Below are 14,352 nucleotides of genomic sequence, written 5' to 3'. Positions count from 1 at the left end.
GTCATGTTGGGTTAGGATTAGGTGATGTCTAAACTAGGATTGTGTGATTTTAGATGTGGAATCAGTCAACGTAATTGATTTGGTCAATTAACTAATATTGACGCCTCTTTTTCTTTTCTTTTTGAGGTAATGGTTGTTTCTTGTAATCTATGCAACAAAATATTCACGTTATATTAGTGGTCTCATGTTCAATTTGAAAAATATCAATAAAATGCTAATAAGTTTATTGTTTGTATAGGTTGACACACAAGTCAATAAGCATAAAGAGATACATGAATTTAGCAACAAAATCAAACGGTCACTATAGCTAAATTAAATTGCCAATACTCATTCACATAACCCGGTCTTCTCATTCACATCAATCTTTGAGATTTTTTTTCAATGGATCGATTATAATATTTGCAATTTGTATCTGCAATATTCAATTTTTAACTTCTCATTTTCAATTTGATCTTTTAGAAAATGATATTTTCTTTTTATATGTTTGTTTCTACTGTGTTTCATGATCTAATTTGCTAGATCAATAGTTGTATGTTGTCAACTAACAATTTGATCTTCATACTTCACTAACATTCAACTCTTCCAATAGCATTTCAATCCACAATGAGAATTACGACATTACGACTTGATCCTGATGGTCATTACGGTCGTAATGGCCCTAGAGGCAAACTTTCCAAAATTGGCATTTCACAACACAAGGTTAAGAGCATTACGGTCAGGTCGTAATGGCCCTAACATCCATTGAATTTTCTGCATTTTGTTTTTTTTCCTTCCCGTTCCACTTTCCACATTATTACACTTTGACATTAAGTCTCTCTAATTGAAAATTATGTCTATTTTAAATAGGTTTAGGGATATAAAAACACCATGTAACCTAATGATATATTTGTAAATGACATATTAAAGGCGAGAGAACCGCAACCCCCAAGGGCGCCCATCTGTCGCGTGCCATTAGATACTATGTCACCTTAAGTGTGTCCTACTCATCCAATCGTGAGAAATATGGGAAAAGATGTTCCTCGGTTAGAGAGAAGTCAAGATCAGTAGACTATCTCACGTCTTCCTAAGAAATAGAGAATCAACGATCCACTACTGACTAGGTGAGCGATTATCATTTCCAAGGAAATCCTAGGCCCAAGGGCATCTATAAATACCTAACTCCTACCATATGAGAGGACAACTCGTGATTTATACGATAAAAATCACAAAACTTCTCACCTCACGTGAGCTTGCTCTCTCCATAACCATAAACACCATCAAATAGGGCGTCTTACCGCCATGGGTAAACCCTAAACCCCTCGAAAATACCAAGGCCTCTAATCACCCCGATACCACACAATCATGTACTTTTTGACAAGTACAGTGGTGTCAACCGCGTGTCTCCGATAAAACTAACATGGGTCACACCTTCGTCATTACCATTCATATCACCTTCCCTTAAAGATGGCCAACAAAGCTCCACTCTTTGTGGTTAACACCATAGTCGGAGGTTTCATCGGAGGAGGAAATATGGCAGGCAAGTATTGGTCGCAAATGTGGCATCCTTGGGACTCTCCAAAGCTGAGAAGGGAGAATCAAGGGCCAACATCATTTTTCTAGCAGTGATGCCATTAGAATCTCCCCTTATGATAATGACCACATGGTCATCACTATACAACACAACAACTGGGATATCAAACGAATCTTGATAGACACCAGAAGCTTAGTTGACATCCTATTATGGGATTCTTTCCAAAAACTCCAGCTATATCCCAACAACAACAAGGCATTATAGGGATTGTTAGTAGGCTTATCAGGCGAACAAGTGCAAGTAAGGGGTCACGTAGCCCTCAAAACAACATGCATTGTGGGATCACACTCCAAGGAGATTGAAGTCAATTACCTCATAGTGGACGTTTTATCACCCTATAACACCATTCTAGGCAAACCTACCATCAATGTGTTAGGGGCGACTATTTCCACATGATACTTGGTTATAAAGTACGGGTTACCTAATGGGTGAGTGTTTACTGGTACTTTTAGTAAACAATCACGAGTTTGGTTCACTTAAAACATTAAACTCGAAAAAATCTCAAGGACAATTTGTGTAGAATTGTGCAGCAAAAAATGTGTGTAATTGAATCTTAAATGTTTGAACATTGACAAACTGAATGTAATTTCTAACAACAATAAGCTTTGGATGAAGATAATGAACAAAAACGTGACAATATTCATTAAAGTAAAATGCTTTAATTAAAAATATTTGAAGAATTTAAAGAGTGAATATTGAATCATATATTATTTCACAAATTGTTTCTCTATGTGACTTGGATACTTCAGTTCTATAGAGAATATATGATATTTGCGACCTTGATCCCAACAATGAGATTGAATATATATATATATATATATATATATATATATATATATATATATATATATATATATATATATATATATATATATATATATATATATATATATATATATATATATATATATATATATAGTCGACAATGACTATTTCTATAAGATTTGACATGTATCTCATTACATGGTCTTCAACGCTCTAATCTCGCATCTAGGCACTCTTCCATGTTGAAACTGTTGAAAACCACCCAATATGCTAATAACGGTGTTGATAACTCTTTTGAACTTCTTAGTTGCCTCTGTCGAGAATCTTTGGTCGAATCCTATAATGTTATTAAGACATCTTCACATCACCTAATCTTTGGACTCAAGAATATCTTAAGTTTCCAGCATCTGGTGAACATGTCAAAGTGTTAATTTGTGCAAATCCCATCGACATTTTAGACATGTTTCAAAGAGAGGGTGATTCTAATCTTGTGGATCTGTTTTTGGGACTCTTCCAAATAATTCTACATGGGCATTAAAATACTCTATGTCTCAACTCATTTGATAAGTGAGTCGAACCATCTTAGTCGACATAGTTAATATGTTGAAGTTATGTTTGAAGCTCTTAATACTTACCATTTTCCAACATGGTTATACCTATTTTTTGTTGGTTTCTTCAGCTAGAATTTCCTGATAGAATAGAATATTTTGTTATTGAAATTATGGCGTAGTCAGAGTTCAGATGTTCTACTCCAAATCATGACATCTGATCTAACATTGTAACTAATACAGCAAGACAGTTATACAAATTAAACCCTGTACTAAGATGCTCACGTTCACAGATGTCACGACATCTGCTTCTATATCACCCTAGAATGGAGGAACACCTAGTTCTGTGCATCTGGTAGAAAGACTTAGCAAAAATCAACCATAGCACTAACTTCTGTTTTTTTTCCTACACAGTAATCAGCAAGATGTCTCAATAGTGATTTGAACATCATCTGTTACATTATTCCAGTCTGCTGGCCTTCTACTTGTATTTCCTAAAATAAAGGTTAAACAAGTTAATCTAATTTCCACTTAGTAGGGTGCTAACAAATAGGCTATTTGTTAGGTTCATTTAATGTAGTACAGTTGTTAGTTTCCTGGATTTTAGCTCAGCTGTTGGATTCCTGAAGAATAGCCTGAAACAATGCTGAAACAGAAAAACTAACCATCCTACAATTTAGCACATGCTGTCAAGAATGAATGTCACGACATTCCGTTTGACAGTCAGAACATATACCTCATGCTGATTCAGTTATGTTCCTGAAAAACAGTCTGTGCTAAATTTGTTGTACTGTAAAAGACTAACCAGTATCTACTTCAGTATCAACATACATGACTAACTGTCAAGGCATCCAGTTTGACAGTTTGACAATGATCCTTTGGGCAGGTCTGTTATCCTCTTTGAGACCAGACTGAAATACTGAACTGAAGCAGAAAAACCAACTTGCCTATTATTCAGTATGTGCTGTTAATGATGAATGTCAAAACATTCTGATTGACATTCAATCAGAAGGCTATGTACCAGGTCTGATATTATCTTGATAAGCAGACTGAAATACAAGCTAAGTTAAGGCAGACAGGATTATAACATGCAAAAGGAAAACAAACACAGGAAATTGTTAACCCAGTTCGGTGCAACATCACCTACTCTGGGGGCATACCAAGCCAGGAAGAAGATCCACTATCAGCAGTATTAATTCAGAGTTAAACTCCCCCGTTTACAACTCTTCACTTAATCCCTACCCAATGCAATCTATACCTAGGAACTCCTAGATAGAAACCTCCAGTTTCCATTCCTATCACTACAAAAACAATGTAATGTTAAACAACTTGAACTTGCTTCACAGCTTCGTTCAAGACCATAACAACTCTTGCCTACAGGCTTTGAGTTACAAATACTCTCAGCTTTGAACACTGAGAAACACATGGTAACCTTCCCACAGGTTGGGAAGTTTACCTCACACACACCCCTAATTTTTCATTCTAAGAGGCTTACAAAAACTAGGTTACAATATGCTATTTATAACCTAATCACCCAACTGGATTTGGGCCTTCAGAAATCGCAGCAAACTTCTTCTTTGCTATTACAAAGTCAGCAGAAAATTTCTGCTACAAATAAGGTCTTCAATCTTTTAGTTCCTAAAATCTCTCCATATATATCTCCATATTTAGAGCCTATATATTCTGATTGAGTCTTTAAGACCTCCACAAGGAAGTTAGGATATTCACCAAATATCCTCACTAATCCCAGAATATATACTGAATTAATTAATTCAGTTTTCTACACATGTACGATGTCACAGGCATGATGTCGTGACATCGTACATGACATGTTGGTCCAGATGTTGAACTTCTTCAACCCAACATATTAAAACAACAGAGATGATTACATTATTTGTTTTACAAAATTAATGCCAATCCTAAGGTATTAACAATCTCCCCCTTTGGCAAATTTTAGCTAAAACAAATAAGCCTCTGTCATTATCTCCACCACCACAAACACCAAAGTTGGTGTACATGAGGAAGTAGAGGTACAAGAATCAGTTGCATCAAAATCCTTCCCCTCAATAGTAGAGTTTCCTGAAGAATATGTAATGTTGAGTACATAGATAATGTAACTCAGATCACAAGACACAACTGTCCTCTTAACTCAGATCACAAGACACAAGTGATATACACAGTTAGTGACTTTGGTGCCTAAAGCCAACTTCTGCTTGCTACCACATTTTGCTTGCTTCTGGTACATTCTCAGGACAATATTTCTCTCCCCCTTTTTAGCTAAACATTTGTAAATGAACCCTTCACAAAACCAGATCCAGGCGCAGTTTGCCCAAACCTTAACATACCCCATGGTTTAGAGGGAATGGAGTGTTTCTCTTGTGAGAAGAGGAGTGTTGTTACATCCTTTAAATAGTCCAGACCGTGCTTAGGAATTAACGGTAGGAATAAATGCTTGGTCAAGATTCATTAATATTTGCTGAGAAACAGTCAGAGAATCACCAACAAAATCTCAGACTATCTTTGAATACCTTTTATAGCTCTTGACTGTTTCTTTTCCGAAATAACAGTTCCAGTGCATGGAGACTATTCCATATATGCAGTCAGACACGTTGCACGCGATGTCTTAACATTCAATGCGGCTTTTGCCTGTATTCTTCCTATCATCATTTCCTAAGACCACTTTCGTACCTCCAGTAGTAGCTAGACATCTGGCACCACTACATCCAAAATCACAAACAACAGTAGATGGTTACTCCCCCTGTACCACACAACTGTAACACTCAGGCTTATCCTAATATATCATGACTATACACATCACATTCATATTTCCTCATATGACTGTAAGTTTCAGAAGGAAATAACAATATTGTCCAAGGCAATGTCATGACATCCGGTCAGACATTCTTCTGCTCACTCAGCCTTGATACACACCACATCATCCCAATAACTAACAAGGTGTCATACCTTGTTATCTGAGAACTCATAGACCACAAGCTTGATGATTGCTTGCAGCGCAACGACAGAACTCCCCCTGTCATGAACAACCAACTCTCCTCTTGAAACTTGGAGGTCACACATGAACATATCCAACACCCCAAAGTTGGACCTTCACATACTTCCTGATTCAAAGAGAACCCAGACCACTTGATGTATGGAAAACATAAGACACATCTTCATGTCTTCAAGAGCACACCCTCTGTTCAACCCTCTTGGCTGAACACATCCACACTCTGTGTCAATCTCTCTTCTAACCAGAACAGAAAACCACTTCACAAAATGTTCTAACATTAGTTAGGACATCCTTCACAACATAACACAGAACACCATCTGATAATCTTCAGATATCACTGAGTCACCAGCTTGATCCAAAAGAAACCAGACACAAATTGGGACATATACATTCTCATCCCATTACAAGAGATAATCTTCCATAGATAGCTCAGAACTCCTACCACAAGCTCCAAGAGATGAATAGAAAACACCTCCTTTTGCCTTCAACTTACTACTTTTCTGCTCAAAAGTAGTTTGTCTCAGACTTTCCTCAAGAATAATCAGCTGCCATATGTTGATTCTCTTGATTCTTCGAACTCACTTCTGAGATAGACCAAAAGCCACTGGTTGATTACCTCCTTCATGAATCCTCATATGAAAAAGTCAAATTCCACTTTTGACCTCTCCAAGTTTATCAGACTTCTCCCAAAGATATTCTGACCTTCCAAGTGAGACTTGAACTTCAAGCTACATGTTAAACAAAACTTAGATTCTCTAAGACATGAACATGTAACATCTTCTCCATCCAGCACCTCTTAAGAACTGAAATGAGAACGATCTTTTTGAAGTACCCAATCTACAACTCTGTAGACCCTTCTATCTTAAGTTGATGTGCTACTTCACCAACTAAGATTCTGATGTTGAACCAAATGTCACAACATTGTGTTTTAACATCTAGCTGTTGAATTCAGCTCCTTCTTCTGCCACTTGAAAGACTTCCTCCCTACACAGAACAAGAGTTCAACGCTCTCATAGACTTGATTGTGGAACCAAGTTTGAGTAAACAACCTTCATCCTGCAGGTTTACAGTTAAGTCATCCAAGCTCACACCTTGATGAATTCATGCTTCTTCTCCAAAGACATCAGACACTCTGATGCATGAGTCTTCAGAAGGACCAGTTAGAAACTACCCCTTCAGCTATACCAAGGATTCCACTTCCTAAAGCCAGGTTGTTTCCATGATGTCAAGAATGTTGCCACTTGTTCTTAACTCCACAGTGTGCATTAGCCAATGCACTTCCTTACCTAGATCAGAAATAAACTGATCCAAGTAACCATCATCAAGACTATGATGTCTTCTTCTTCTTGTACACACCAAGGCTGAACATGTTTCTTGCCAGGAAACCTTTTCAGAGATCATATGCTCTTGCTGCCACCAAAGAGATAGATCATAAACCAATGTACTATCCTTCCTGTGATTCTGCACAGGATCTTGAAGATGAGATGTTCCAACATCTTTAAGAACATCAGTTATCTGGAGCTCCAAGGATAATCAATTAAATACTTGTACTTGGCACAAGTAGACATTGATCTTAAATCCTTTCCAATTATCCTTTCAGATACTTCCACCATAAGAATACTTTGAAAATACTCTTCTTGTGTCAACATCTTCTGCTTGCAAGCACCTCAATAGTTTTGAGAATCTTTCCAAATTAGATTCACCCTTAGGAATGAGAGAGATGAATCCTTCCTTGCAAAAGTGTCACACAACAACCAGAACCCATGTGACACAGGTCAACAGCCAACCAGACCCTAGGCTGACCAAACGTGAGGATGTTAACCAAAACTCCCCCTCAAATTAACAATCATGGAAACTCCACACCAATATCCATGCATTTTACACAAATGTCTCAACATGACATACACCACCCCTACCAGTGGCAACTAACTCTATGAGTTATACCTATACTTACTCCAATTACACCAATCAGACCCCAGCTGACCATAAGTACTAGTGAACGACAACAACACCAGTCCAGAGTAGATATGCATTTCCAGAGCATACTACCTCAACCAACCTCTGAATCTTCATATTCTCACTCCTTGAAAGAACTGCCACTTCTGATCGTGGTGTTTGAATAACAAGATTCATGGTCCCAATCCTCTTAAATGGAATAGCAGTCAGGTTACCCCATTATTGACTTCTATCATCCAGGGGAGTTGTCTTCCAGCACAACATAGTACTTCAGGGAATAACTATCCAACCCTGATCAAGTTACAGGAATAAGGCAAATAGCAGGCAATTGCACAGTGTCACATCTCAACCAGCTCCACTTCTAGAGAACAGATTTCTAAAAGTGACCTTCTTGAGCATACACACAGTTGACTCTGCCCTTATCAACTTAGCACACACAGATGTCTCCTCTTCCAGGTCAGGAGTAGGTTCCAAACAAAAATATCCCTTTGTTTGACACCTAAAAACATCTGCTCTTCAACCAGTAGTTGCATACTTGTTGAACAACATGTTCTAACATCACATAGAACATTAGTTCCACCTCCTTGGAACAAACCCTCCTTGAAAATCTTCAAGGTCTTCATATACACTATCCAAGAGAGTGAAAGAATCAGTGATTAGGTGATTCTTACCATCCTGAAGTGAGAACGTCATGATGAGTGGACTTGAGGAGACTCAAGTATCTTTGACATCTTTAGTAGGTTATGATGAAATCTTGAATACAGCAGCCTTTCATCCACATGAAGGGAAACTACATCAGAGTTTGAGTTTTGCCAGGTATTATGCAGCGGAAATCACAATACAACTCAACCTATGAACACACACTTCACCAGATCAGCCTCCAGGAACATACCAAGTTTGAATATGATTCAATACTAGCACAGTTGTCCCACACAAGGGCCAATTGCCAATCTCTAGAGGCAGGTGCACACAGTTCCTGTCATGAATAGTCCATCCACCTACTTCAAGGAACCATTCAGGGAAATCATAGAACCTTCCACAGGTTCCAACATCAGTACTGACATAACTCCTTGCAAGATACCAGAAAGTATCACCCATGAATCTCATCCAGAAACAGAACAGGATGCCTGCTCTGATACTATTTGAAATTCTGGCGTAGTCAGAGTTCAGATGTTCTACTCCAAATCATGACATCTGATCTAACATTGTAACTAATACAGCAAGACAATTATACAAATTAAACCCTGTACCAAGATGCTCACGTTCACAGATGTCACGACATCTGCTTCTATATCACCCTAGAATGGAGGAACACCTAGTTCTGTGCATCTGGTAGAAAGACTCAGCAGAAATCAACCATAGCACTAACTTCTATTGTTTTCCTACACAGTAATCAGCAAGATGTCTCAATTGTGATTTGAACATCATCTGTTACATTATTCCAGTCTGCTGGCCTTGTACTTGTATTTCCTAAAATAAAGGTTAAACAAGTTAATCTAATTTCCACTTAGTAGGGTGCTAACAAATATGCTATTTGTTAGGTTCATTTAATGTAGTACAATTGTTAGTTTCCTGGATTTTAGCTCAGCTGTTGGATTCCTGAAGAATAGCCTGAAACAATGTTGAAACAGAAAAACTAACCATCCTACAATTTAGCACATGCTGTCAGGAATGAATGTCACGACATTCCGTTTGACAGTCAGAACATATACCTCATGCTGATTCAGTTATGTTCCTGAAAAACAGTTTGTGCTAAATTTGTTGTACTGTAAAAGACTAACCAGTATCTACTTCAGTATCAACATACATGACTAACTGTCAAGGCATCCAGTTTGACAGTTTGACAATGATCCTTTGGGCAGGTCTGTTATCCTCTTTGAGACCAGACTGAAATACTGAACTGAAGCAGAAAAACCAACTTGCCTATTATTCAGTATGTGCTGTTAATGATGAATGTCAAAACATTCTGATTGACATTCAATCAGAAGGCTATGTACCAGGTCTGATATTATCTTGATAAGCAGACTGAAATACAAGCTAAGTTAAGGCAGACAGGATTATAACATGCAAAAGGAAAACAAACACAGGAAATTGTTAACCCAGTTCGGTGCAACATCACCTACTCTGGGGGCATACCAAGCCAGGAAGAAGATCCACTATCAGCAGTATTAATTCAGAGTTAAACTCCCCCGTTTACAACTCTTCACTTAATCCCTACCCAATGCAATCTATACCTAGGAACTCCTAGATAGAAACCTCCAGTTTCCATTCCTATCACTACAAAAACAATGTAATGTTAAACAACTTGAACTTGCTTCACAGCTTCGTTCAAGACCATAACAACTCTTGCCTACAGGCTTTGAGTTACAAATACTCTCAGCTTTGAACACTGAGAAACATATGGTAACCTTCCCACAGGTTGGGAAGTTTACCTCACACACACCCCTAATTTTTCATTCTAAGAGGCTTACAAAAACTAGGTTACAATATGCTATTTATAACCTAATCACCCAACTGGATTTGGGCCTTCAGAAATCGCAGCAAACTTCTTCTTTGCTATTACAAAGTCAGCAGAAAATTTCTGCTACAAATAAGGTCTTCAATCTTTTAGTTCCTAAAATCTCTCCATATATATCTCCATATTTAGAGCCTATATATTCTGATTGAGTCTTTAAGACCTCCACAAGGAAGTTAGGATATTCACCAAATATCCTCACTAATCCCAGAATATATACTGAATTAATTAATTCAGTTTTCTACACATGTACGATGTCACAGGCATGATGTCGTGACATCGTACATTGTTAGACGGTGTGGCTAGTGATCGAGAGGGGGGGGGGGTGAATAGATCACCTCTTTAAAATAAACGGATTTAAAGATTTTATCAGAGTTATTAAAACTTAGCGGAAAATTACAGTCCCGAATCGAATTCCGTCTATTCTGAACCGCTACTGGAAAACCGGACACGCGAATTTATTGCTGGATTTGAATTAGAACAATAAAGATAATTAACACCAGAATCTAACTAAGTCAAATGCACTTATCACTAAATTCTATTTCCAATGAATAAAACTCAGCTAACAGTTTTGTCAAACAATTGGTGTGTATGTGATCAATGATGAACAATGGTGGAGTTTAGTTAAAGAAGTTTTCTTGCCACTATTGTATCACGAAAAGTGCAGTCACAACACGCCAAATGAAATCACAAACCTATTGAAAACGTAAAGAGAGATAAGGAAAGAATACGATACGCAGAGATTTGGTAAGGAAGTTCCCCACGTCGTCCTCGCGTGTGGGTACGTCTCCCTCTCAATTTCAACTAAAATTGAGAACTGTAATTATCAATAATGCCGAATTCGTTGATACAAGGTTACAATACACAGACAGAATTCTAAATCCCAAGAACTTCTTCTTGTATAAAACCTCCACTTGATCTGAGCTCGATCAAGAATTTCCTGCAAGAAATTGCAAACAATTCACCGGTTCCATGACCTGTTTGCGAAATCACCCAATTTCCAAACCCTACGCTGCGGCTGAATCTGTTCTGCAAACGTGACTAACAAACCTGCAAGAACACTCCAGTTCTTGAAGGACAAACCGTCTGGTTTTTCCTCGAAACCCCCTTCAACCTTCAACTCAGCTAGATCCTCGATCGTTCCACTGAACACCTCAGCTAGATCCTTGATCGTTCCACTGAACGTTATCTCGTTGATCCTTTAATCCAAAGAACAAGAATGATTATGTGTTGATGTTCTTGAAGAAAAGTGATTGAGAAGATGAAGAAGATGAAGTCTCTTTCAGGTTTCTAACTGCTCAAAAACAATTGCTGCTACACACTCCTTTGATCTTGTGTACAACTGTTTTTCTCTTCTGAATTCGTACATTTTGTCACTGCTGTCACAATACTTCCTATATATGAAAAACAAAAACTGTTAGTAGACAAAACAGACTTATGTATTGATACAAAAGGTTATGCATCGATACATACTGTAACTTTGATTTATTTTAGAGAATTAATGTATGCATGTATCGATGCAAAGCTCGTATGTATCGATACATAGAGCATTTTAACTACGCATGTATTGATGCAAGACTCGTATGGATCGATACATAGAGCATTTTAACTGGCCATGTACCGATACATGACTCGTATGGATCGATACATACTGAAGCAAAAGCGTTTTGTGGTTTACAACAAATTTATGGATCGATGCATATGAACATGTATTGATACATACTAACACAAAATAGTTTTTATGAGTTCTTTTAAGAGATGTATCAATGTGGATCTTTATGTATAGACATGAAACAATAGTGTGGGCTAAAAACACAAATGAATCATGTAAAATAATGCACAACCAACAATTGGGCAATGATCACACAATTTGCTATCATTCAAAACTTATTCAAAGTAAAGAATTTGCTCACATACATGACATGTTGGTCCAGATGTTGAACTTCTTCAACCCAACATATTAAAACAACAGAGATGATTACATTATTTGTTTTACAAAATTAATGCCAATCCTAAGGTATTAACAGTTATAATTAGTCATAATTAGTTTCCTATAATTATGTTGTATCTTAATTAGATAGTTGACCAAATGTTACATATTGATGTGTATATATATATATTCAGATCAATGAGAAGGACACGATTTCCATTATCTTACATGGTATCAATCCTAATTTATCCCTCTCTCTCTAAAATAATAATAAAAAAAGCAAACGCAGAAATGCGTTTCTTCTTCTCCCTCATTACAGTCCGTCGCCGCATGCTTCTTCTCCTTCCTTGAAGTCTGCCGCCGCAACAGAACTAACGTACTCTGTACCGCCGTCGTCGAACACGAGAACCACCATATTCTCTCGTCTTTCACCTCTGTTTACGCCGCCGCCGTCGCACCTGCAGCCATGTCTGAATCATACCATTCAGAACACAGTGACGCCGATACCCATAAATCCGCCGATACTGGTGATTTCGGCCAGCCCAGAGAACACCACATTTCGAGGTTCCAAATTGGAGTTTCAACTCGCTCTTGCCGTCTCCAATATTAGGAACCACATTCCTATTATTCTTGAGATGGAAAAAGATTAATATGGTACCTGGGCCGAGCTTTTCCGCATCCATGCTCACTCACATCGAGTCTTGCATCACATCGTTCCATCTATCGGAAAAGAGCCACCAGCTATTACCGACACCAACCATGAACAATGGTCCACTCTTGATGCCACCATTCTTCAGTGGATTTATTCCACTATTTCTACCGATTTGCTGACCACTATTCTAGAGCCCAACTCCACTGCAATGGAAGCATGGAATCGCTTGGAAGATATTTTTCAGGACAACCAAAATGCTCGAGCTGTCACTCTTGAGCAAGAGTTTTCTAACACTCGTATGGAGGATTTTTGTCAATGTCTCAGCTTACTGTCAGCATCCTAAAATGCTTTCTGATTAGTTGAGAAATGTCGGCTCCCTTGTCAACAATCATCGTCCGGTCCTTCAGCTGATCTCTGGTCTCCCAGAAGCTTACTGCAGTGTTGCTACTTTGATTCGCCAGAGCAACCCTCTTTCTGAATTCTATCAGGCTCGTTCCATGCTCACTTTGGAAGAAGCTGGTATGGCTAAAAGTGCAAACAAAGGCTCTCATGCTGCTATGCACACCACTCAGTCGAAACCTACTGAAGACACCTCTCAGCGTGGCAACCACCGCTCCGGCAACCGTTCTCGCTCCCATGGCAACCAGGGTCGTGGAGGGGACGTGGTAACCGTAGTGCACCTCAGTCTGGAGCTCCCAACGCTCCCTCACCTTGGTCCTCTCCTCCTTGGCAACAACAACAATAATACCCAACCTGGCAACCATGGGGTTGGACTCCACCACCATGGACTATGCCACCGTGTCCGTATCCCACCTCTTAGTGGACACGCCATGCCGGTCCTCCTAAGCAATCATACATTCTAGGACAACGTCCTCAGGTGTATGAAACCTCTACCTCATCTCAGATACCGACAGACATTGAGACCGTAATGCACACCATGTCACTCCACACTCCTGACAATCAGTGGTACATGGACACAGACGCAATATCTCACACAAGTGCATCACAAGGTAATCTCTCGTCTTATTTTCCATTAAGTAATTCAAATCAAAAATTCATTGTAGGCAGTGGCCATGGAATTCCAATTCACGGCACCGGACACACACAAATAACCACATCTCACCAACCACTTCACCTTAACCATGTTCTGCATGCCCTGAAAATTATTAAAAATTTAATTCTTGTGAGACGACTCACCACTGACAACAATATTTATGTTTCCTTTGATCCTTTTGGTTTGACTGTCTCTGATTTTCAGACGGGGATCACCTTTCTCAGATGTGACAGTCGTGGAGATCTTTATCTAGTTACCACTCCTCCCAGTTTTATCTAGTCGTCTTGGTCATCCTGGTGTGTCTGTTTTGAATTCCCTTCGCAAAAATAAGTTCATATATTGTGAACCTTTT

At 38.5% G+C, this 14,352-nt stretch overlaps 1 protein-coding gene across 1 annotated transcript; it reads left to right on the top strand.

Moving 5' to 3' along the window:
* The first annotated feature begins 13,154 nt into the window (after nt 1–13,154).
* Nucleotides 13,155–13,809, top strand: LOC127123706 (uncharacterized). Its single transcript, XM_051053908.1, has 2 exons — nt 13,155–13,211; nt 13,306–13,809. The coding sequence occupies exons 1-2, from the start codon at nt 13,155–13,157 to the stop codon at nt 13,807–13,809; spliced, it is 561 nt and encodes a 186-aa protein (XP_050909865.1).
* The last annotated feature ends 543 nt before the right edge of the window (nt 13,810–14,352 follow it).

Source organism: Lathyrus oleraceus, chromosome 2 (assembly GCF_024323335.1).
Source record: "Lathyrus oleraceus cultivar Zhongwan6 chromosome 2, CAAS_Psat_ZW6_1.0, whole genome shotgun sequence".
In the NCBI taxonomy this organism is placed as follows: Eukaryota; Viridiplantae; Streptophyta; class Magnoliopsida; order Fabales; family Fabaceae; genus Lathyrus; species Lathyrus oleraceus.
The sequence above is the reverse complement of the archived record's forward strand: the minus strand, read 5'-3'. Positions and strand labels throughout refer to the sequence as shown.